Source organism: Seriola lalandi, unplaced genomic scaffold, assembly GCF_002814215.2.
Source record: "Seriola lalandi dorsalis isolate HSWRI2012SDOR001 ecotype SW California unplaced genomic scaffold, Sedor1 jcf7180002054200, whole genome shotgun sequence".
Lineage (NCBI taxonomy): Eukaryota > Metazoa > Chordata > Actinopteri > Carangiformes > Carangidae > Seriola > Seriola lalandi.
The window spans coordinates 56182-79740 of NW_019524753.1; the positions used below are offsets into that span (position 1 = coordinate 56182).

Genomic DNA, 23559 nt, shown 5'->3' on the forward strand with positions numbered 1-23559 from the left:
AAAAACAAGATAGTATGCTAAGGCATAGAACAACAGAGTATAATAAGTCATAAAAATAACAAAAATTGTCATATTGTAGTAACCCATAAAAATGCCAAAAAACGTCATAGTTATAGTATGGCATAAAACGTCAAAAAAACATCATCGTATATTAAGGCATAAAAAGTCATAAAAACAACATAGTATGCTAAGGCATAGAACAACAGAGTATATTAAGTCATAAAAATACCAAAAAACAACATAGTATATTGAGGCATAAAATTGACGAAAAACGTCATCGTATAGTATGGCATAAAACGTCCAAAAAACATCATAGTTTATTATGGCATAAAAAGTCATAAAAACAACATAGTATGCTAAGGCATAGAACAACAGAGTATAATAAATCATAAAAATGACAAAAAACGTCATAGTATAGTAACCCATGGAAATGCCAAAAAACGTCATAGTATAGTATGGCATAAAACGTCAAAAAATCATCATCATATATTAAGGCATAAAAAGTCATAAAAACAAGATAGTATGCTAAGGCATAGAACAACAGAGTATAATAAGTCATAAAAATTAACAAAAATTACAAACGTCATGGTATAGAATGGCAAAGAACGTCAAAAAAACATCATCCTATATTAAGGCATAAAAAGTCATAAAAACAAGATAGTATGCTAAGGCATAGAACAACAGAGTATATTAAGTCATAAAAATGCCAAAAAACAACATAGTATATTGAGGCATAAAATTGACGAAAAACGTCATCGTATAGTATGGCATAAAACGTCAAAAAATCATCATGGTATATTAAGGCATAAAAAGTCATAAAAACAACATAGTATGCTAAGGCATAGAACAAAAGAATATAATAAATCATAAAAATGCCAAAAAACGTCATAGTATGGTAACCCATAAAAATGCCAAAAAACGTCATGGTATAGAATGGCAAAGAACGTCAAAAAAACATCATAGTATATTAAGGCATAAAAAGTCATAAAAACAACATAGTATGCTAAGGCATAGAACAACAGAGTATATTAAGTCATAAAAATGCCAAAAAACAACATAGTATATTGAGGCATAAAATTGACAAAAAACGTCATAGTATAGTATGGCATAAAACGTCAAAAAAACATCATAGTTTATTAAGGCATAAAAAGTCATAAAAACAACATAGTATGCTAAGGCATAGAACAACAGAGTATCAAAACTATAGTATGTAACATAAAAATGCCAAAAAACAACATAGTATATTGAGGCATAAAATTGACAAAAAACGTCATAGTATAGTATGGCATAAAACGTCAAAAAATCATCATAGTTTATTAAGGCATAAAAAGTCATAAAAACAACATAGTATGCTAAGGCATAGAACAACAGAGTATAATAAGTCATAAAAATGACAAAAAACGTCATAGTATAGTAACCCATGAAATTGACAAAAAACGTCATAGTATAGTATGGCATAAAACGTCAAAAAAACATCATCGTATATTAAGGCATAAAAAGTCATAAAAACAACATAGTATGCTAAGGCATAGAACAACAGAATATAATAAATCATAAAAATGCCAAAAAACGTCATAGTATAGTATGGCATAAAACGTCAAAAAAGGCAAAAAACGTCATAGTATATTATGGCATAAAAAGTCATAAAAAGTCATAATAAATCATGCTAAGGCATAGAACAACAGAGTATAATAAGTCATAAAAATAACAAAAATCGTCATAGTATAGTAACCCATAAAATTGACAAATAACATCATAGTATAGTATGGCATAAAACGTCAAAAAATCATCATCGTATATTAAGGCATAAAAAGTCATAAAAACAACATAGTATGCTAAGGCATAGAACAACAGAGTATAATAAGTCATAAAAATAACAAAAATCGTCATAGTATAGTAACCCATAAAATTGACAAAAAACGTCATAGTATAGTAAGTCATAAAAATGCCAAAAAATGATATAGTAAAATAACCCATAAAAATGCCAAAAAAACGTCATAGTATAGTATGGCATAAAACGTCAAAAAAACATCATAGTTTATTAAGGCATAAAAAGTCATAAAAACAACATAGTATGCTAAGGCATAGAACAAATGATTATAGTAAGTCATAAAAATGCCAAAAAGCAACATGGTATATTCAGGCATAAAATTGACAAAAAACGCCATAGTATAGTATGGCATAAAACGTCAAAAAATCATCATGGTATATTAAGGCATAAAAAGTCATAAAAACAACATAGTATGCTAAGGCATAGAACAACAGAGTATAATAAATCATAAAAATGACAAAAATCGTCATATTATAGTAAACCAATAAAAATGCCAAAAAACGTCATAGTATAGTATGGCATAAAACGTCAAAAAAACATCATAGTTTATTAAGGCATGAAAAGTCATAAAAACAACATAGTATGCTAAGGCATAGAACAAATGAGTATAGTAAGTCATAAAAATGCCAAAAAATGATATAGTAAAATAACCCATAAAAATGCCAAAAAAACGTCATAGTATAGTATGGCATAAAACGTCAAAAAAACATCATAGTTTATTAAGGCATTAAAAGTCATAAAAACAACATAGTATGCTAAGGCATAGAACAACAGAGTATAGTGAGTCAAAAAAATGCCAAAAAACAACATAGTATATTATGGTATAAAATTGACAAAAAACACCATAGTATAGTAAGGCAAAATATGTAAAAAAAAAAAAAACGTCATTGTATAGTAAGGCATAAAAATGTCAAAAACATCATAGTATAGCAAGGCATGAAAAACGTCATAGTATAGTAGGGCAAAAAGTGTCAAAAAACGTCATCGTATAGTGCGGTAAAAAATGTAAAAAAACATCACAGTATAGTAAGGCAAAAAATATCATAAAAACGTCATAGTATAGTATTGCAAAATATGTCAAAAATACATAATTGTATAGTAAGGCATAAAAACTTCAAAAACTTCATAGTATAGCAAGGCATTAAAAACATCATAGTATACAAAAAGCGTCAAAAAACGTCATAGTAAGGCAGCAAATGTCAAAAAACATCATAGTATAGTAAGGCATGAAAACGTCATAGTATAGTAAGGCAAAAAATGTAAAAAAAAAAAAATGTTATAATATAGGAAGTCATAAAAATGTCAAAAAACGTCATTGTATAGTAAGGCCTTAAAACGTCAAAAACGTCATAGTATAGCAAGGCATGAAAAACGTCATAGTATAGTAGGGCAAAAAGTGTCAAAAAACATCATAGTAAGGCAAAAAATCTCAAAAAACATCATAGTATAGTAAGGCAAAAAATGGCAAAAAAAACGTCATAGTATAGTAATGGATAAAATCGTCATAGTATTGTAAGGCCAAAGGTGTTGAAAAACATCACAGTATAGTAAGGCAAAAAATATCATAAAAACGTCATAGTATAGCACGGCAAAAAATGTCAGAAAACGTCATAGTATAGTAAGGCAAAAAATTTAAAAAAGCGTCATAGTATAGTAAGGCAAAAAATGTAAAAAAAAAACATCATAGTATAGCAAGGCAAAAAGTGTCAAAAAACATCACACTATAGTAAGGCAATAAAATTCCAAAAAACATCATAGTATAGTAAGACAAAAAATGTTAAAAAATGTCATGGTATAGTAAGGGATAAAGACATCATAGTATAGTAAGGCCAAAGGTGTCAAAAAACATAATATAGAAAGGCAAAAAATGTAAAAAAAAATATCATAGTATAGTAAGGCATAAAAATGTCATAGTAAAGTACTGCAAAAAAATTTCAAAAAATGTCATAGTATAGTAAGGCTAAAAAATTTCAAAAAATGTCATAATATAGTAAATCGTAAAGAACGTCATAGTATATTAAGGCATGAAAACGTCATAGTATAGTACGGGAAAAAAATGTTAACAAATGTAATGGTATAGTAAGGGATAAAAACGTCATAGTATAGTAAGGCCAAAAGTGTCAAAAAACATCATAGTATAGTAAGGTATAAAATCGTCAAAGTATAGTCAGGCAAAAAATGTTCAAAAATGCCATAATATTGTAAGGCATAAAAACGTCATAGTATAGTAACGCATGAAAACGTCATAGTATAGTAACGCAAAAAGTGCCAAAAAACGTCATAGTATAGTAAGGCAAAATATGTCAAAAATGTCATAGTATAGCAAGGCATAAAAACGTCAAAAAATGTCGTAAGTAAGGTATAAAAACATCACAGTGTAGTAAGGCATACAAAAGTCTTAGTATAGTAAGGCATAAAAGCTTCAACAAATATATCATATTAAGGCATAAAAAGCCAGACAAACGTCATAATATAGGAAGCCATAAAAAGTCAGAAAAACATCATAGTATATTAAGGTATGTCATAGTATAGTAAGTCATAAGTCTTAGTATAGTTAGATTAAAAAAAAGTCTTAAAAAGGTTACAGTATAATAAGGTATAAAAAGGTATAAAAAGTAATAAAAACGTATTATAGTAAGGCATGAAAATGTCATGATATAATAAGGCATAGTCTCATCGTCCATGGAGAACCACTTTCATGAGAGGGTGATGTACCTTGATTTTGGAGGGCTGGTTGTATCTCTTTTGAAGCCATGTACAGGGAGGTTGGCAACGCTCCCATGGACTTTAAAGTTCTTAATAATATGGGCACCTGTGGTCACAGTAACATCAAGCTGCTTGTAGCCTTCTCTTTTCTTTCACTTGTCCATGTTCATTGTGGTGAACACATTGATGCCGAACAACACAATGAGGACTTTTCTTATCTTAAATAGGCTAAATGACTGATTAAAAGATTGACGAGACATGTGATACTTATTTAAGATAATAGTCTGCTTGAAATGTCACTACAATCCACTTATATATCACCACTTCCCATTTTAGAAGATGGTAGATAAACAAGACTTAAACTCTTTTCACAACTTTTATTCTATGGTAAACCAAAGGCATTTAAGCATGTGTGCTAATTCAGCAGTCCTGTTGGCTGCTCTATTGATTGTAGACTGTAGTGTTTCTAATATTTAATCTACCATCATTGATGTGAATGGGATTGACAAAATATTACAAACAACTCATCAGTAGTAGTAAAACATTTCTGACTTTGCTCAAACACCAAATATGAATCTTTATTACTTCAATACAAAATAAAAATGCAGACATTTGTAAACATAATACAATTTATTAAGTATCTTTTTTTTTTATAAATTTTTAATTTGACATTTCTCCTGCTTTTTACATGATACAGTTAGATCTAAATGCAGCCCAACATTTACAGGCTATTTACAAATTAAACTTTCTCCATAGGGAAAATACACAAGTATGTTGTTGCTTCTTCAAGTGTCTGAATCCCTGTTAACTTTTAAACATTTTGTTTTGCTACAATATGATTTCAAAATGCATTTGTTTAAAATCATTTGCATGAAGTCTGAGAGTGATAGAAGGGTTGCTTTATCTTTTTCATATTGCATCAGAACAAAATACAAAAAAAATTACAGGGTAAATACTTTCCAAAGTGGCCGAATGTGATATAAACATGGGAAGAGGTCTGTGTAGTCATTACCCCTGATGTACAGCACTGTACATGGTCCCAGGAAAAAAAAGCTATTTTATAAAATTTACACTGAACAGAAGACGTTATTCTCCAGATGAAACGAGCAACAGTAAATCTTAAAATACAAAATCATTTTTAAATGTTACACTTTACATACACATGATACTTTAATAAAGTAATCCCATTTACATTAAAAAAAGGGCTAAACTTCTGGTGAGTGTGCTACTGTGTCCTTTCACAGATCAATACATTCAGACTAAATTAGGAGGGCACAGCACGTTGCTGCTCCATCAAGTGCTATGCTAAACTGTAGGTTTGCTGCTCGTTGAGACTAATAGAAATTCATTTTCACAGTGGTAGCTTTGGAAAAGGATGGTCTTGAAAAAAACAAGCATTGATTGGATTTATGTCAGCTGCTGAAATCACTTTGTACCGATCCCATATGGATGATACAGCTTCAATTCTGTGCCAAAAAAAAAAATCTTACATTCAACTGCAACTTGTCGAAGTCCGCAGAGCACCACAGATAGCACTACTACGAGTCCTCACTTTCAAAATAATCACTACAATAACACAGCCATGGCATGCATTCACAGCATGCAAACACACATCCTACTACCATTTGCCCTACAAGACAGCATAAAAACACACTTTACTATATATTTTGGACCTTTTTTTTTTAGGTTTTCACATTCAAAATCCCTCAGACCGAGTTTTTATCTCCAACACTTTTAAACACACCACTGTTTGTTGTGATTTACATGAAGGGGTCATCTACATGTAGAAACTGTGATTCTATTTGGCAAAAATGTCTTTAAAAATATTAGCAGCTGTGACAAAAACATAACTTTATCCTTAAACACTAACTTGTGCTCAGTGTATAGTTGCTAGCATGTTTGTAGGACAAATAATAGAGATAAGTAACAGTTTGATTGTCCTTTAATTCGACACTAAAAACCAAACCCTTTTGCTTTAAGTGCTGTTGTCTTGAATAACACACATTAGCATTATGTCATTGGAGGATTTTTTTTCATTGTCTCAGGGATAGAAGTATAACAATAAACCCAAACAGCCAGCAGGTGGAGCTATTGCTGTATATGTCATGACTGAGGGCTGCAGCTCCTGTGCAGGAGGTTTAGTTCAGGCCATGATTTAGCTCAAGCCCTGCCGCATGTGCCTCTGCTAAAGAGGAGGAGCTTCCTTAAATCACATTCCCAATGTGCTGGTTATGGCAGCACTCTGATCTTACACTGTTACAGCTCTCATAACCCCCTGTAGCCTCAATAGTACATGATCTGCTATAGTTAATCCACAGCAGTCAAAGTGAGAAGATGGAGTCTAGCCAACAACACCCACATAAACACAGTCACAGGACGGTCATGGACATTGTACTGGCAGTGCAACATTTCCCTATATGAAGCTGTTTTTGTAAAGCTCATGTGAAAATGACTACTGCTCCTTCATCTGCAATAACAAACGCCAAGTGAGGGTCTAAAAACTGCACATCTGCCCACTCTGCATTGCCACACACACTCAACATGATGACTATCAACCACATGCAGCCTGGCATATCCCAATTTCAGGATCAAGATTTCAGGACACGGCGGTGATACTGACAGAGGTTTGCAGTTTGTTTTAGGAATGTTCCCAGTTACTTTTCAACAGCAATAATGCTTAATGTACTCTGTGGAGCAGCGAGGTGTACGGCAGCTCTACTGCCCTCGTTGTGGGCTTGTTGATGGCCTGGTCTGAGGCCTGTGATTCTCCCCTGTTGTGGGGTGTCTGCCTGCAGCCTGGTGGTCCTGTTGACAGTGTTCAGGCCAGCTTCAGAGTGCTGATGGGGAAAGAGGGCATGGTCACCATTGTCACAGGGTTGAGCACCGTCTGACCCACCAGTTGTGGATGGTGGGCCACCATTTGGGTGCTCACTGCTGTCTGCTTGCCAATGATGGTGGCAGCTGGCTGGCTAGGTGTAGTGCCGTTCACCTGTGGGTGGGCATGGTTTAATGTGTGGGTGATGTGACCAACCACAGCTGGCTGTGTGACAGCCACTGGTTGAGGATAGAGAGCAGGTAGATGCTGGCTCAAGTGTGCCACTGGGTGCACGGTAATGTGGCCAATAGGCTGAGGGCCGGGGGCTAACTGGACAGAGCTGGTGGTAGTGGAAGGAGCCAGGTGGGTAATGTGTTTGGCACCCCCTCCTTGGATGACATGGTTGACTGCTTGAATGACTGAGGGATGGGACACTGAAGCATGGGCAATAACTGTGGGGTGAAGGCTGGGTGTGGTCACCATCTGTGTCTGGGTGGGGATCAAGGGCTGAGTGGGAGTGGTGGGAGTGCTGGATGTTGTGGCTGTGAGTGTAGATGGAGCTGCAGGCTTGGACACTGGCTGTGGAGGAGTCATTGGCAGCGGCTGCGGGTGGTGCAGACGAGCTTTGTGCTGGATGGAGATGTGTTGGGTGATGAAGGAGGTAGTGGTGGTACCAGGTGTCAGGGTTGGGGTCTGGTTGGGTGTTGAAGTCTTGTGCAGCTCAGGTTTCATGGTTTGAGGCACAGTGGGTAAGGCTGTCTGTGCTCCTGGCGCAGTCTCCTCATCTAGGTCATTGTCCATAATGTCTTCACCTTCTGCAACATCAACAGAGGAATTAACTCAGTATTACCGAATGCAATGTGATTTTGCACATATATTTAAAAAAAAGTGATATAGTGAAAAGATATAGTCGATGGGACATTTAGCTGGTCAAAACTATTACAAATTTACACAGGATTAACATAACTTTAAATACATTTTTAATATTAACATAGGGGAAGGACTGCAGAAGCCCCTCCCTTACTGTCAGCCTACCAGAGGCAGTGGAGGTCGAGGCCTGGTCCTCTTCAGGCTGCACTGTCTGTCTGAGGACACGGTCGATCTCAATCACATCCATCCACTGGCTCAGATCATTCTTCAGCTCTGCTAATCTCTGCTGCGTGGCTATCTTCTCTCTGGCCAGTCGCTCCATGTCGTGCTCATACTCCTTCTCTTTCCGCTTCAACGTCTGAAAGGAGAAAGTAGAAGATGTTAAAACACTTAAGTCATTGGTTTGTAAAATCATGAACTCAGTGACTTCATGATACTGTGAGCTGCCACTGGTAATGTACACAAGTTAATGGTTTATTAGGTTCACATGTACAGTGTAATGCAATAATCCAATAAAACAGCCCCACAATAAATCATATCTTTGTGAAGCTGTGCTTTTTTGTCTAAGTTACTGGTTTTGCATTATATGTAGAGATGTTTCTACTATTTTGTCCACCCCATTTTTATCAGTGAGGGTATAACGCAATATAGTTGAACATCACCACAAACCTCTAACTGAGTGTATATTTTAATATTGAATTGTAATTTCTGATGAATTACTGTACACACATCACAAATGTTGCAGCTAGTAAAGGTGGACCTGATTTTAACTGGATTTATAGCAGGACTGTTGTATTAGACTGCAATCTGAGTACAAATAATTCTGAAATTGGCCATTCTGTCCGATGTTTTGATACAAATATTTCTGTATTTTTTAAATTCAGTGAACTTTTGAATACAGGGCTTTTAATTGTTATGTGTTTCATACGTTGTCATACTAAAGTAAATGTTCTGAATACTGACTGTACTACCACTGTGATGTTGTGAACAGCAAAACAGCTTTGTGATCTAGATCTTGTTATTGTACTGTATTGATCGTATGCAATATATCCATTACATTGTACTAATAGTCAGTTGGATTATTTGAACAATAACATGACCTACGGGGCTCCACTGTACAAAACAGCCTCATCATCCTCACATAGACAAGTTATCACAGACAATTAAACATTAATCTTCCATCAGCCGCTAAAGGAAGAGTGAAGTTATTTCATTAATTGCTCTATAAATCATGTTAATTCACTGTAGTTCTGGTGTGTTTACTGTTCAACACCAAGAAACACCTCCAATAAAACCTCAGTATAAGCCTGCATAACACCTGTGCTGTCTTTACAGCTGATTAATCAGTAATGTCCAACAAGTAAGAATTTAAAAATAAACCTCAGACCAATGCCTGTGTGCAGGGAGCAAAATAACAGAGCTACAGAAACAAGAAGGAAGAAGAGAGGGATGGAGGGAAGGAGGAGGGAGAAGGGGAGGGAAGGAGGAGGTGATGAGTATGGAAAGTAAGAGGTGCTTCCAGGCAGTGGCTCTCTGTGACCCAATTTCCCTTAACTTGTCAGCTGACACAAGGCAAAAGCAAACAAACTGAACTGGACTTCCCTGTACACGGCAATAGGAGGAAAAGTTGATTGTATGAAAACTTGAAAAGTTAAGAATTATGTATACAGACCAATACTCATCACCTAAAACACTCACTATGCAAATAACTTATTTCTAAATAAATGACTGCTGGCTAAGGGGAATACCAATAGGATAAAGTTATGTTGTTAGGCATTAGTGCTTTGAAAATGAACACCTCATATAATTTATTAATCGACAACTTCAGCTTGGTCATACTAGGCAACACACTCTCTGGCGTTGAGGATCAGGGAAGTGACACTGTGTGAAATGTGTGACCAGCAACCTGATGACTCAGGATCATAAAGGCCCAAAGCCTGGACTTCCTGTTTGTGTTCATGCCACCGTGTGTATATGCGAGAGTGATAACTCAGTGTGGCTTTAGGCTTATTATATTTAAGTGCGAGCGAGATGTCAGCTTGCATAGTCTGTGCCTGCATCTACAGTACAATATACATGTACATAAATAGCAAAAGGGGACAAAAGGCGGGCCTTGTGTGATTGGGCACCTGTCTGTAGTTCTTATCCAGGATTAGAAATGCATGGGCCAAGCAGTCTGTGCTTGGGCTGGGTCCCACTGGGATGTGTTCACACACAAATACAAACGCAGCGGAAGTCCTGTTCACATTAATTTGGCAGAGGAAATCTATGACAACAAGAACACAATTATCCCAATTAAATCCACATAAACGAGCTGTTCAATCTATTTATCAAGGTGAGGAATGGTACCTGAAATTACAGGCCAATTATGAAATATATTTAGAAGTTTAAATCCAGTATCAGTTAACATTTGATATGTATCCCACATACTATGTTAACTATATGTAAAAGTGAAATTGTTTTCTAAATGACCTCCAACTTAGTTTGGCATTTTGGAATGAAATATCTTGGTATCTCTTGGCCAACATACACATTGATACCAATATATTTGTAATGAGTTAATATCAACCCAGGACATTTATCAGTTTTTGCTCTGCTTTAAATGCTTATTTCCAAATACAGACCAACAGATCAAAATTTTCTTCACTCAGTACTGTTATTACTCAGTGGTCAAGTTAATCTCAAATTTGATTTGATTGTCTTTTGAACCATGGTAGTCTAATACTGTAGATATTCACTCAATTTCTAGAGCTTAGTGACCATGACAAATCATATACAATGTGTGCCTGACCACACACATATAAACATCTGGACACAGATGTGTAATTCAGAACCAGCCATCAGCAGTCAGTCAAGAGCTGGGAATATCCGTATTTCAGAACACGTTAACAGCGTCCTTGGTCTCAACACATGATGTACTGAAATGCCCCCATCTTTGGTTGTCATGGAAACTACTGAAAACCTCTTAAGGTTTCCTCGGTAACCTAAAAGACCACGCACACCTTCAAGTGCCAAAGGTGCTATGTAGTTTTCCCTGACAACATGTAATGATTTATTTTAACACTCACAATCTGAATGTAATTATTAACATGCATGGAGGATATATTTTCTGACATACACACTAAGCACCCATCTCAAAAGGATCTTCAGTAGGTCACAGTATAAAGACTGAACAAAATGTGTGACATTTGAACCAGACAGGACTGGCTGCCTCACTTTTACCCTCATGTATTAGCAGGCAGCCATACATGAGTGGCACCACAACTGTGCATGCCACACACTATGACTCATGCAGAGAGAAAATGAAAGAGGGGAGAAATGCTCCACAAACACCAAGGCCCACTGAACTCTCTGTTACAGTGCTGATGGCGGACAGAGCAAACACCAAGCTTGCCTCTTTACAAACAGCAACAGAGATAAACTATGTACACCTGATAACCAAGTCTGTAGCAGATGGATCACACATGACTTCATCACCCGGTTAATCATGTCACCAGGTTGGTAGGACATAATGTGCCAAGTACCTTTGTTTCCTTGCACATGGCTGCACCCCGAGCCTCCGAACTTCCTCCTTCCACAGAGACAAGGCACCATCGCTGCCTTGTTTGTGTGTGAAAATCTAGATCAGTACAAGGACAGGCTGCATTATGTGCAGAGTGTGTTTGTGTGCATGCATGCATGCATGCATGCGAGTGTGTGTGTGTGCGCATAAGGTAAACACTGCTCAAGCGCTGTCACAAGCAATGCGAGTGCTGAGCACATGGCCCCACAGAAAATGGGAAAGGGAGGGCAGCAGATAGCAGGGATTGAAAGAGAGCAATACAAGCTGTACTCACTGACTCACTTTTGCAGCAGTCAGGGACAGACAGCGCAAGACTGGGTTTTCTTAAAGGGCCAGCAGCTCAGGAGGCCACGTTGCGGACATGCTGCTCAACCTGGCTGACTGATCAGGCCTCTGCAAAGAGGTCTTGTGACAGTGTGGTAACCATAAACCCTTGTCTTACTGTGCCTTCAAGCTGGAACAGAGAACTTCACGTGGTATTTGACTTCAACAATAAAAGGCTTGTCTGTGGAAAAAAAATACCCACTTTTGCAAATCATACCTTGTGTGCAAGCTTGTGCTGCTCATAACAGGCCTAATTACCTCATCTTGGCTAAGAACTAAATGATCAATAGTCCAGACCATGCAGTTAAAGAATATTGTTAGACTGATTGACAAAACAAAGTCAACAAATCTGACTACAATTAATATAGCTTTGTACTCATGTTGTGAAAAACAACTCAGCTGGAAACAACCTCGCTGAAAACTTGAAATATTGAAGAAAAGAGAACTTGACTGTCGGGGAAGACTGATTATTTTTAATGTTTAAGGCTGACTGAATATGAAAATGTCACAGCAATAAGTGCAACTATGTTTTAAGGCTAGGCTTCAAAGGAAATATGCAATTATGTGCACAATGAAATGTCAATAGTGCTGGAAATATTAAAATATACACCCCCTCATTCTTCATCTTATTTGTCGTAATTTTCCCCACCAGATGGCACAACACGCTTCAGACTGGCATTTGGTGACAAGCAGTGGAGGAAGAAGTTCAGTCAGCTTTCAGGGGGAAATGAAGCGTGAGCGGAGTAAACCGAGCCTTGTGTTTACTGCTCCATGTTCCCTCCCTGTTGCTGGCAGCTAAGCCTGGTGGTACGGTGAGTCCTGCCTGTTGCAGTGCGGGGCGGGGGCCCAGCACGGGGGGTGACGTCACGCGGCTCAGGCTAGCCATGTGCTTGCTGCTCATGTGGCCTTAAAAGCTCAGAGAGGCAGGAGGGAGGGAGGGGCAGAGGGGGAGTAGACAGGAGGAGCTTTAATGCATCAGGACTTATTTTACAGCTTCAGCTTTCGCAGTGCCACTACAGGTTCAAGGGAACAAATGTACTACATTTAGAGTAAAAACTCAACCCCATGTATAGCTCGATTAGCATCATAACTAAGACACAACCAAGAAGAAGAATCTGTATGCATGCAAGGTTTCTAGTCAGATAGTTGCTGAGTCATTTGCACTTGAACTGAAATGAGGAAGTGTAATTTGATCTGTGTAGCAGTTGGCCGAGATAGTCACTTTCTGTGGGAAACTGCTAAAATTCAGCAACAAAGGCTACTACTACCACTGTACTCATTTCCAAATTAACACTAGATAACAGGCAAGATAAATCAAATGAAATGTGATGCTGATTTGAAACTCTCAACCCAGTGTTGTTGTGTGCAGGCTGCTTTTCTGCAGCTAGCCCAGAGGAGGGCAAGGACGGCTGGGGGAGGGAGAAGGCAGCTTCTGGGAGAGAGGTGTATTCAGGCATGACACGCGTCTGCACCACCCATGTCAAGATGACAGTGTGTGCACGTGTTTTTTTTAGGCTTGCGATCACCAAAAGTTCCCTACCCCTTTTACTCCACCCCTCCAAAACAAAATAACATAGTGAAAAAAGCCACCTTGTGACGAAGCAGCACATACGAGTAAACTTACAAAAGCAACTAAACTGTTCTGACCTACAATAGATAAGCAGTTATAGCACCTGTCACTAAGAATTTACCTTTAAATCGCTGGAAAGTTGTCTTAGCTCTGATTCAGGAGCTTAGAGTTGTGAGCATGTATCAACTTTGGAAGACACATTAACTACTGTGACTAGCTTTTTGGACGTTTCTGCGGAAAAGGTATCAGTTTTGATTTTTTCCCCCACAGTCTTTTTAAATATATCCCTTGTCCAGCTCAGCTGTTAACATAGGAGAGAAAGGAGGCAGGTCAGTCTGCCAGTCGAACACAACACCCTGAGCACCGTGTTGCTTAATCACACAGAGAGGGGGCAGAGGGAGGGAGATTGGGTGACGAGCTCTGCACCCACGCTGTCCTAGTTTCCCTCTGTATCCACGCGCAGAGAGGAATAACCAGACTGCTGCTTCTTCTTAGAGCATCAAATAAGCAGCACACTGTCCTCTGCAAAATTTACATACGTAAATATGCACCACAGTTATATAACAATAAGGGATATGAACAACCACAGGGTCAAGTCTTCTCAGAGGCCTTAAAAGCTCATAACCAAGCTGGGCTATCAGTATGCACACCAAATATTACTACTCTGTATAACCACATAAAATAACAAAGTAAGTGATTTTTTTTATTACTATACAGGCCTAACATCAAACCCCAATCATAACAAAACAAATGGAAATACAATAAAATATGTTCTATTAGTTTATATTCAATTATAATAAGCACTGTGCATCTGGATCATATAATTCTAATAAATGCAGCACAAATACATACAAACATATGGCAGCCATTCTTAAACTGCAACACCTGATGCCATATTGGGCCCAGGGGTGAGCTAGTGTCTCAAATTTAAACTTGCCACTCTACAGGATGTATCTACAGGAAAACAAAAAAATGATCCACAGTAAACACTATGACGTGCTCAGCAGCACAGGCACAGTCTGAAAGAGTTAAACTAGGCCAGTGGTGGACCTTTGCACCAGCTTTTTACAACGAGGATACTCTCACATTGAGTGTGTGACAAAAAGACATGGCGAGTCATTTGTGGACATGGCAGACATACCCAATTAGAGTCACTTTAAAATGGCACAAACGAGGAAATGTCCGCGGTGACTCAGTAAATAAGGATCTTAAAACAGAGACAGACACCGACAAAAGGCAGGAAATGCTAGAAAAAGCAGAATGGGACTAAAATCAATAGGAAGGCCAAGCAGAAAGAAGCTGGAAATACTATTAGAAACGTTTTAATTCAAATCTCACCCTGACTATTGGTAGTAAATACTTATTAGGGACAGATGATGACTAAATGGTGTATAAGTTAACTCACTATACATAACTTGTACCTTATGTCCCTAAAAATCACTGCACCTTTTACTACAACAATCAGGGATATTTATGAGGAATGATCGATTAGTTGATTACTAAACAGACTATTTTGATAGTTGATTAATCGTGTCATTTTCTAAAGAAAGAAATACCAACTAATCTGATCCTTGTGGTTTCCTTAGTCTTCTTTGAGAGTAAACTGAAAATCTTGCTTAGACTTTTGGTACGACAAAACTTTCTGATCTGACTGTCTACCTTATCACATTTGTTATGACAGCTTACTACCTTCAATTGAAGCAATACCAGTCTGTCCTCATAACGTTAGTACTGATGTATTTACCAATAGACAGACTGGTCCAACTTCTCTTGGTAAGCGATTACCAGTGGTCCTTTTACTGCAGCGTCCTGCTTAAAACTGCAAAAATGACAACAGCCTAAACTGGAGGTCTACCTCCAGTGGCACAAGTGTGTACTGAATATAAGCAGGCTCTATCCACTGCTTGAGCAGCATATTTTTTTCAGTTACTCAATCACAATAAATATAATCCCAGATTTATTTTTGACACCGTAATAAAACTTCAAAAGCAGTTCTCTTACTTGTCTGAAAGAAAGTGTATTTCTAGTAGGGATATCACCAGAACCAATACTTCGGTACCAAATCAATACCATAAAAAAAAAAAAAAAAACAACAAACCCTAACCCTTAGTCAAATTATATCCCATCATGGAATTAATTTCCACTGTTACACTGATATTACTCAGCTGTACCTTCCAGTAAAAGCTGATGACACTTCTGAAATTGTCTCAATTTGTCTTGCTTGTCTGCTGTGAAAAGCTGGAAGTCAAAACATTTCCTGCTCCTAAATTCAGATAAAAATGAGATGCTGGGCCTGACAGAGACAACAGTGTGAACAAGCAACAGTAACTCTTGACTCCTCTGTCATTTCTTAAAGTATGACAGCCAAGATCCTTGGTTTTATGTTTGATCCTATCCTCTCTTCCTTCTCTCCTCCCCATCCTCCCTTTTCACTCAGGTTCTTTTGCTGGACCATTGGCCATCCTGGGATCACTCCCTCTCCTGGCTATTAGTGCCTCATTCAATACGTTTTCGATCTGGATCTTCATCCCAAGTGCCAGCTTCCTCCTTGTCTCTCTCTCCCTGTGTGTATTTGTTTCCTTCTTGTAGACATGTGAGTGATGTGCTCAGTTATGCCTCTTGTTTGTGTAGTCTGCCCTCTTTCCAGGTCTTCATGATGAAGAAGAGGTCATGAGGATGACGTTTTATCTGTTGGCAGCACATGGATGCTGCTTGTTGACCTCCAGTCATATTCTTCATTAATGTTTACAATCTATAATGCTGTGATCCTGATTGTCCATACTATAAATCCACTATGTGCTCATGACATCTATTGCATGTTTGTATGTCCTGAAAGAGGGGTACCTCCCTTAAAAGATCTTCATGAGGTTTCTTCCATTTTTCCCTTTTTTCCCCATTAAAGGGTTTTTTGGGGAGGTTTTTCCTTGTCCAGCTCAAAGGTCTAAGGACAGAGGGTGTCATAATGCTGTACAGATATTTAAGTCCATTGAGGTAGATTTGTGATTTGGAATATTAGCACTATCTAAATAAAATTGAGCTGGGGCTCCTAAAGCATGGAAGTTCCATTGTTCAGTGAGTGCCAAGAAACCAGTGCAATCAAGTCTTTGCAAGATTCACAAACATCTGATGAATGCATTACACAGGCTTAAGCATATAGTCTGAAGAATATTTGGTGTAAACAAGGATACAATACATCACTAACTAAAGTTTAATGTCTGGTATAGTTGTCTAGCAACATATCTTTGCCAAAGATACAAAAAACACTACATGTGTTGTAAAAGGTCTTGGTGCCAAGAACTTTTACAAACATTAAGACACTTCTGTCCCAGCTAAAACTGTATGACAATAAAAAGAGGGCCAAGTTACCCAGGATAAGTTGCGCCACCTCTCCTCCAAGTAAAAAGGTCAAAGCCATTCATATTACGATGGAAGGTCCTGATATGACCTTATGGTAAAATATTTCATGGTGTTACAACAGTCAGCTCTACCCAACACCTGAATCACTCACATCACTTTACACATTTAGCAGTAAGACCGAAAATCAGACCTCAGACACCAGTGGCTTACCTGAATGTATCTCAGCGCACTTCTCAGCACACTCAGGTTGGAGGTTTTCTTCTCATCAATGTTGGGGATGTTCTTTTTCAGTGTCTCAAAGCACTCCTTCAAGTGTGCTCGTCTGACAAACAAAAGATACAGAGAAGGGACTTGAGACAGCAGAAATGGTGTTAGAGCCACACTAGGCTTTATTTTATTAACAGATGATTACAAAACAAAACCTCCAGCTGATGTTCTAAAAAAAGTAAAAAAAAAAAAAAAAAAGAAAATCTAAAAAAAAGATCAAGCATAGCATTTAAATTAAACTGCTACAAACAAACTATGGCCATAGATTCAGAGTAATCTATCGAACAAAAGCCATTGGGGAAAAGTATCATTCAAATATAACAATACAAATATCCTCAGTTCTCTCTTAAGGAGGCCCTGTGGTAGACAGGTTAAACCCACCTGTTTTTCTCAAGCTTGTTATGCACTTCTCTTGTGCCTGCCCTGTAAGAGCACAGATGAGAGCACAGTAAGAATTTGGTTTCCAAAAGGGCAACGTGACAAGAATTATCAAAATCAACCAAAGCAGAGTTTTCTTGCTTTATTTCTAGCAGAAAATATAGTGACAATACTCAGTCAGAGATGTCCAAATTAAAGTAGAATTCATAATCTAGGCTGAATCTATAATGATTCTCTGACATGCTTGTAAATTATACTATAAAAAGGAAAGTCTCAGTTCAGTGGCTAAAAATTATTTGATCAATAATTTTAGTCTTTTAGCAGTGAAATACCAATAATGTAGCTGCTACACAAATGCTAAATAGTTCTTGTGCTTTGAGGTGTTTTAGGGGATATTTTAAAGACTAATATTGATTGACAAAACTTAACCGATCAATTAAAACCAATACTCAGCTGCAGCCCTATTTCGGTTATAATGTAAACAAGTTAATAGGTTTAGGCTTACCCTCCAGGCCTCTTCTTGTTGTCCAGCTGGCGGCCGTCATCAGGAGGACTCCCCCGGCTGTTGGAGCCATTCTGTAGAGGAGGCTGCTGGAGCACAGGCCCAGACTGTGGGAGTAAGGCATGTTGCTGTGGGGGTGACACGATGGAGCCTGGATAGCATTGAACCAGCTGCTGGTGTGTCTGCTGCTGTAGTTTAGTGTTGTTGGTTTGGGTGATGAGCTGTGGATGGATGTGGTTCTGTATTGGCTGCTTGTGGTTGGCGGTCAGCACAGAGGTCGGGTGGTCAGGTTTGGGCTGTGGAGAGTGTGACAGAGCAGTGGCACTTTGCTCCTGGGGGGAGTAAGGGTCTCTCCTGCGTGAGGTCAGTGGAGGAGCAGCTGGAGGGGAGAGCGTGGCAACAGGCAGAGTGGGTGATCCTGTAGGGTTGGGGGTGACCACGGGGATGGGGATGACAGTAATGGGCATGGAGGAGGGAGGCAGAGAGGGTGGTATGGGCATCGGGCGGCACTCAGTATGAAGTTCCTCTGCTTTGGAGACATTGTTGATGTGGATTGTTGAGTTATAGTTCACGTCCGAGTGCCTCTGCCCTGTCAACTGCTCCAGATGAAGCTTTTCCTTTAGTTCATCCTCTGTGGAAGAAATAAGACATGTTAACAGAACACATACACACAGTCTCTTCACTTGAGCTACTATATATCACAGATATATAAATACCCTTTGACAGACAGCCTGACAACCTGCACAAACCAAGGCCTGCTAGCTGCCAAATTAGTCCAGATTTACCTATCATAGTGTAACAGAGTAAAGTGCTCAAGATTTACAGCCACAGACATCTCCACACATGGCAGCAACAGAAAATGTTGATCTTCAAAACCCAAAACTCAGGTAACATGACGTCAGTGGCAGGTTTGTGTTTAACCCGGTGGTAATGTCAAATAAATGATTCAACAAAGATAAGAATAACATCTTACAGCAACAGCAGCGGGTGCTCCAATCTTATGAGATAGTCTGTACCTCCCTATTCATTTTTCTGTGATCACTGTCTGTGGTCTAGTGTTGACCATAAGCATTAGTTGAATTTTATATGGGCAAACAGGGAGAAAACAAAGTCTCTGTGGGGAAAGAAGTACTACTCTTTTACTGGCCCTACTTTGTGACAGGCTTTTGAAAAATTTGGTCTAGCTTAAAGCTCGCTCTAACAAAAGGAGGTTGTTGCTTTAATGGAGGTACATGATGCTGTAATGTAATCCCAGTCACAGTCCACTGACCAAGTTATGTTAGGGAGGTGGTGTCTGAGCTACATCTCTAACAAAACCTCACACTGAGGGAGCCCTACCACCAACACGTGTCTCACATTTACTTTTGTAAAAAGGTGTCCATAAGCATATTACCTATGTCAAGAACACATGTTGTGAAGAGTAAAGTTAAACACATTTGGGAGGTTGACTATTACTGGAGCTGCAGCATATGGCAGTGAAAAAGAGTTGTAATCAAATAAATAACCTTGTAGTACTATCCATTCACTTTCAAGACACCCCTCCATAATGTATAAATGCAGGAGAAAAGGGCTGTCTTGTTGCTATGCTAGCTCTGATGTTCCACATTAGAGATTTCAGATACAAGTAACTGTCATTAACATCATTATGAAGAAGAGCAGGGTGACTGCAGCATTACACAGTACTCTCTTCACTTCAGATTCACTAACAGTGAATCTACTCTTAATTACATATTAGGAAGTTTGTTAGAAGTCACTGAAAACATGAAGATATCATGATCAGATGTTAAGGATTATAATGAATAGAAACTTGCAAATTAAAAAAAAAAATACTACCTTCTCCAAAAAACAAGACACAATGGAAAATATGACTATAAAGATAAATGACACAGGATGACCATCCTCTATGGACAGTGTCATCAGTCTTTGGGTCTCCTCCATAATAATCAACACCTTTCTAAAATGTCTGTAAAGATTCTTAGTCATTTGGGTCATGGTTATCCAAGAGGGGTTGAATCAAGGGCAGCTGGACGTGGTTGTAAACACCTAAAGACACCTCTCATCAAAAGAGGCTTCAGATTATCAGAACTATGTCTAAAATAACTGTATCTTGTTATATAAGAAGCACAAACTGAACAATTTAACCTTCACGAGGGCAGGATTTACTGCAGGACTGTTTATTAGGTGCACCAAATAACCTGGAAACTGATTGTACAATACGATGACAGATGTCTGCCTTTGTAATCAATTATTTGGATCTAAAGCAGGTTAAATATTTCCTCCTTGAAAATTGCACTCATTGTTTTGAAGCTTTGCACAAATCAGTACTTCATATTAATCATTTGGGTTAAACATTTTGTACCAATGTACCAAAATTGTATTTGTCTAAAAGCTAAAGAGTTTAAAGTTCAGGAACATTATCTCTCACTCACTCACACACACACACACACACACACACACACACACACACACACACCTTTCACTGAGGGTCGGTCCAAGTGTTACAACAAAAAAGCTCCAGGTATATTTTTCTATATATTCTATATTTTTATATTAAACTATTTGTATGGTATTGCAACTTTCTGAACATTGTCACTGTAAAAAAAATGTGAAAGAGGAAAGAAACATTTCCAGCTCTAAGCAGCTCTGGAGAACATTTCATTGGTATGAATTTGAATAGTCCAGTATGTCACTTTTTGCTGCAGATATGTGTTATGTTTCACTGAGAAATCTTTTCTTCAGAGTAAAAAAAGAAAAAAAAAGAAAAAGAAAATATAAAAAATACAAAAGAACAAGATGTACTAGTTAGTGCACTAGCTAGGTTTCATAAGATCTTTAATGCCTTGTAATGAGAGACTGATAAGTTAGTATTGTGGTGCTGACACACACCAGACTGAGGAGTCCTTTCCTGAGAGCAAACCTACGAAACACCTACAAAAACAAGAGGGTTTTCTATAGACATTATATAACTGCAGCAGCACATAGAGAAACACTGGCCTACTTTCCTCTACACAGTGACCTGCTCTACAGTAGCAGAGGGTGGAAGAGGGGAGGGGGAGTGCAGCAAGGCGGGAGGAGCTGGGAGAGGGAAAAAAGCAGGAGTTCTCACTCTGACCCTGTTCTGAGTACCACAAACAAACTATTTCCCCACAAATGTTTGGGAAAATTTCTATACTGACGGTTTAAACACAAGCTAATCTTTACAGAGAGAAAAAACAATGCTTATGCAACATTTGGCACAAGCCTAAACAACATGGGATATTCATTATAATGTACAAGGTGATCCTGTTTACAACAACATGACTGAGCTGCTCTGTTACCTTGTCATTAGCATGGCGGGAGAGCAGTTCACTAAATTCTGTTTTGAGCCAATACTTGATTTTTGTGAGTGGGCTACTGATGTGCACTATTTTCCTAAAGTGCATGATAGAACAAGTGGAGCTATTAACAGCTGCAAAAATGAAAGTAAGTTGTGGATGTTTGTGAAACAGCCACAGGTAATTCTTTGGAAAACATTTTGCTATCTCTTGGTGCAGTTTAATTGGCAGTCCCATTTCAACTCAATTTTTACTGGTACAAAACTGTAAAGCAGTGGTAAGCAGTCTTCCAACAAAAATATTTACATAAAGCTTATTTTTCGCAAATATACTGAAGGTAACAATATAAACTTCATAAACAACCATTGCACATCTAATAATCAATGACTTGCAACTCAAATATAAAAACGATTAGCAGTCTAGCAGACAGAGCGTGCCGATAAAAATCTATGGCAACAATAACAGTATTTTCATTAAACCATAAATGATGCCGCTGTTTGAGTTTCGGCAACCCATCAATTACACTAAGTCTTATAGTGCAACATGAAGTAAACATTTGTTTATGACTCATGTTTTTTTTGCCAAATTAGTTCTACAGCATTATAAACTGCTGTTAGCATTTACTAGTCAATAGGAAAAATGGCATGGATATAATCCTAAAACAACCAGTTTTATAAATGTGTTTTATTCTTAAAAGAAATAATGTAATGAAACGTATTGGCCTAAATCTCCACACTGCTTGTGAAACTAAGTCACTGAGCTACAGCGTCTGTTCCTCTTGTTAGTGGAACAAACTAGATTTTGTTTTCAGAGTAGTTTGTTTCACACAAATCAGATATGTAGAGCGGGAAAGTAGCGAGTCATCTTCTTAATAAACAATCTTTGGAAGGGGTTGCCCAGCACGCACGTGGTGAAAGGGGCGGGGTCGCTCCACCTCCTAAAATGTTAACATGGAGGGGCGTGGTTGAAGGGTCACGTCATCGACAGACATTCAAAGCTCTCCACGAGCGTCTGAAAGGCCAGGGAGTTTGTTTGTTTATTTATATATTTATTTTATTTTACGAGACACAGACAAGCAGACTGGAACATGCAAGTGCACGGTGATATAGAACTACAACACCTAACATCTTTAAGCATCGGGAGCGGGGGAATAGTAGGGCAGGGGAAGCCTGAAAGCCAGTCACTTGATCCCCGGCCGACGATGTCAGGTCATTATGTAAAACAAGCTTGGCATCCCACTGCGCCACCGCCCTTTGCCCCCCCATGTTTTGGTTTTTTGGTTTTAAATGTTTCGTAGCAGTGCGTGCAGACGGTGATGAATATACTGATGAGCAAAAGCAGAAAGGGAAACGGCCTGACAACTTTACAGTGACGCTGTTGCACATTAACAATCCTGTCTATGCAGCAGGTTTCAATGCAGTAACTCCTGATACTGCAGCGGCCCATGTATGTTTAATAGCTATTTGGGACAGCCGTGATTAAACTTAAACGAAGACAAACCAAAGCAAGAGTTAACGAAACTCAGCAACGCTTCTACACACCAAAACGAATATGAAAGTAAAACTAAAATAGTACTTGTGGTCATGTTTTAATATAAAAAGCAACAAATCGGTGATGTCCATACTGAAATTAGTTCATGATAGTCGCTCATAAATTAACAATAAATAGTTTGTCTTTGGATCGGAAAATAAAATCTTTTACAGACATATTTTGTTGGATTACTGAGCCTGATACGATCAGTATATCCTAATTTACACTATAGGGAAAACATAAACTATAATAAATTGTAATAAAATACCTACTTACCACGTGCTTTCTGTTGTTGCTGGGCTTGCAATTCCAAAAACTTGGCTGCTTCCAGGAGCGTTTCGATGCTCATTTCTGTCCAGTTGGAAAAACGGTGTCTTATTTTTTTTTTTTAGAGAAAGGCGATAAAGCAAATGCGATACGTGCCCGGGTAGCACAGGGAGAGGTCCCCAGTCTAAAGCTGGAAAAAAGGGTAACCGGACACCCCCTCAATAGAAACTCTACCACTACGTAGAGGAGTTACAAACAAGATGGCG

At 38.2% G+C, this 23559-nt stretch overlaps 1 protein-coding gene across 2 annotated transcripts; it reads right to left on the minus strand.

Annotated features, from left to right (window-relative positions):
* Nucleotides 1-5089: 5089 nt before the first annotated feature.
* Nucleotides 5090-23559, minus strand: mnta (MAX network transcriptional repressor a). Of its 2 annotated transcripts, XM_023404024.2 has the most exons (6): nucleotides 23303-23559; nucleotides 18186-18813; nucleotides 17684-17725; nucleotides 17246-17357; nucleotides 8388-8580; nucleotides 5090-8167 (listed from the first exon to the last, which is right to left on the minus strand). In XM_023404024.2, exons 1-6 carry the CDS (start codon nucleotides 23373-23375, stop codon nucleotides 7356-7358), a joined length of 1860 nt encoding a protein of 619 aa, XP_023259792.1. In that variant the 5' UTR covers nucleotides 23376-23559; the 3' UTR covers nucleotides 5090-7355. The 2 variants fall into 2 exon arrangements, with proteins under 2 accessions (XP_023259792.1, XP_023259793.1); XM_023404025.2 differs by lacking the exon at nucleotides 17684-17725.

Excerpts from the sequence above, each read along its gene's own strand:
- mnta (XM_023404024.2), bottom strand. The coding sequence starts at position 23,375 with ATGAGCATCGAAACGCTCCTGGAAGCAGCCAAGTTTTTGGAATTGCAA. Across the intron at positions 18,814-23,302 it reads GCAACAACAGAAAGCACGTG|AGGATGAACTAAAGGAAAAG; the intron begins GTAAGTAGGTAT and ends TTTCTTCCACAG. Across the intron at positions 17,358-17,683 it reads AACAAGCTTGAGAAAAACAG|ACGAGCACACTTGAAGGAGT; the intron begins GTGGGTTTAACC and ends TTTGTTTGTCAG.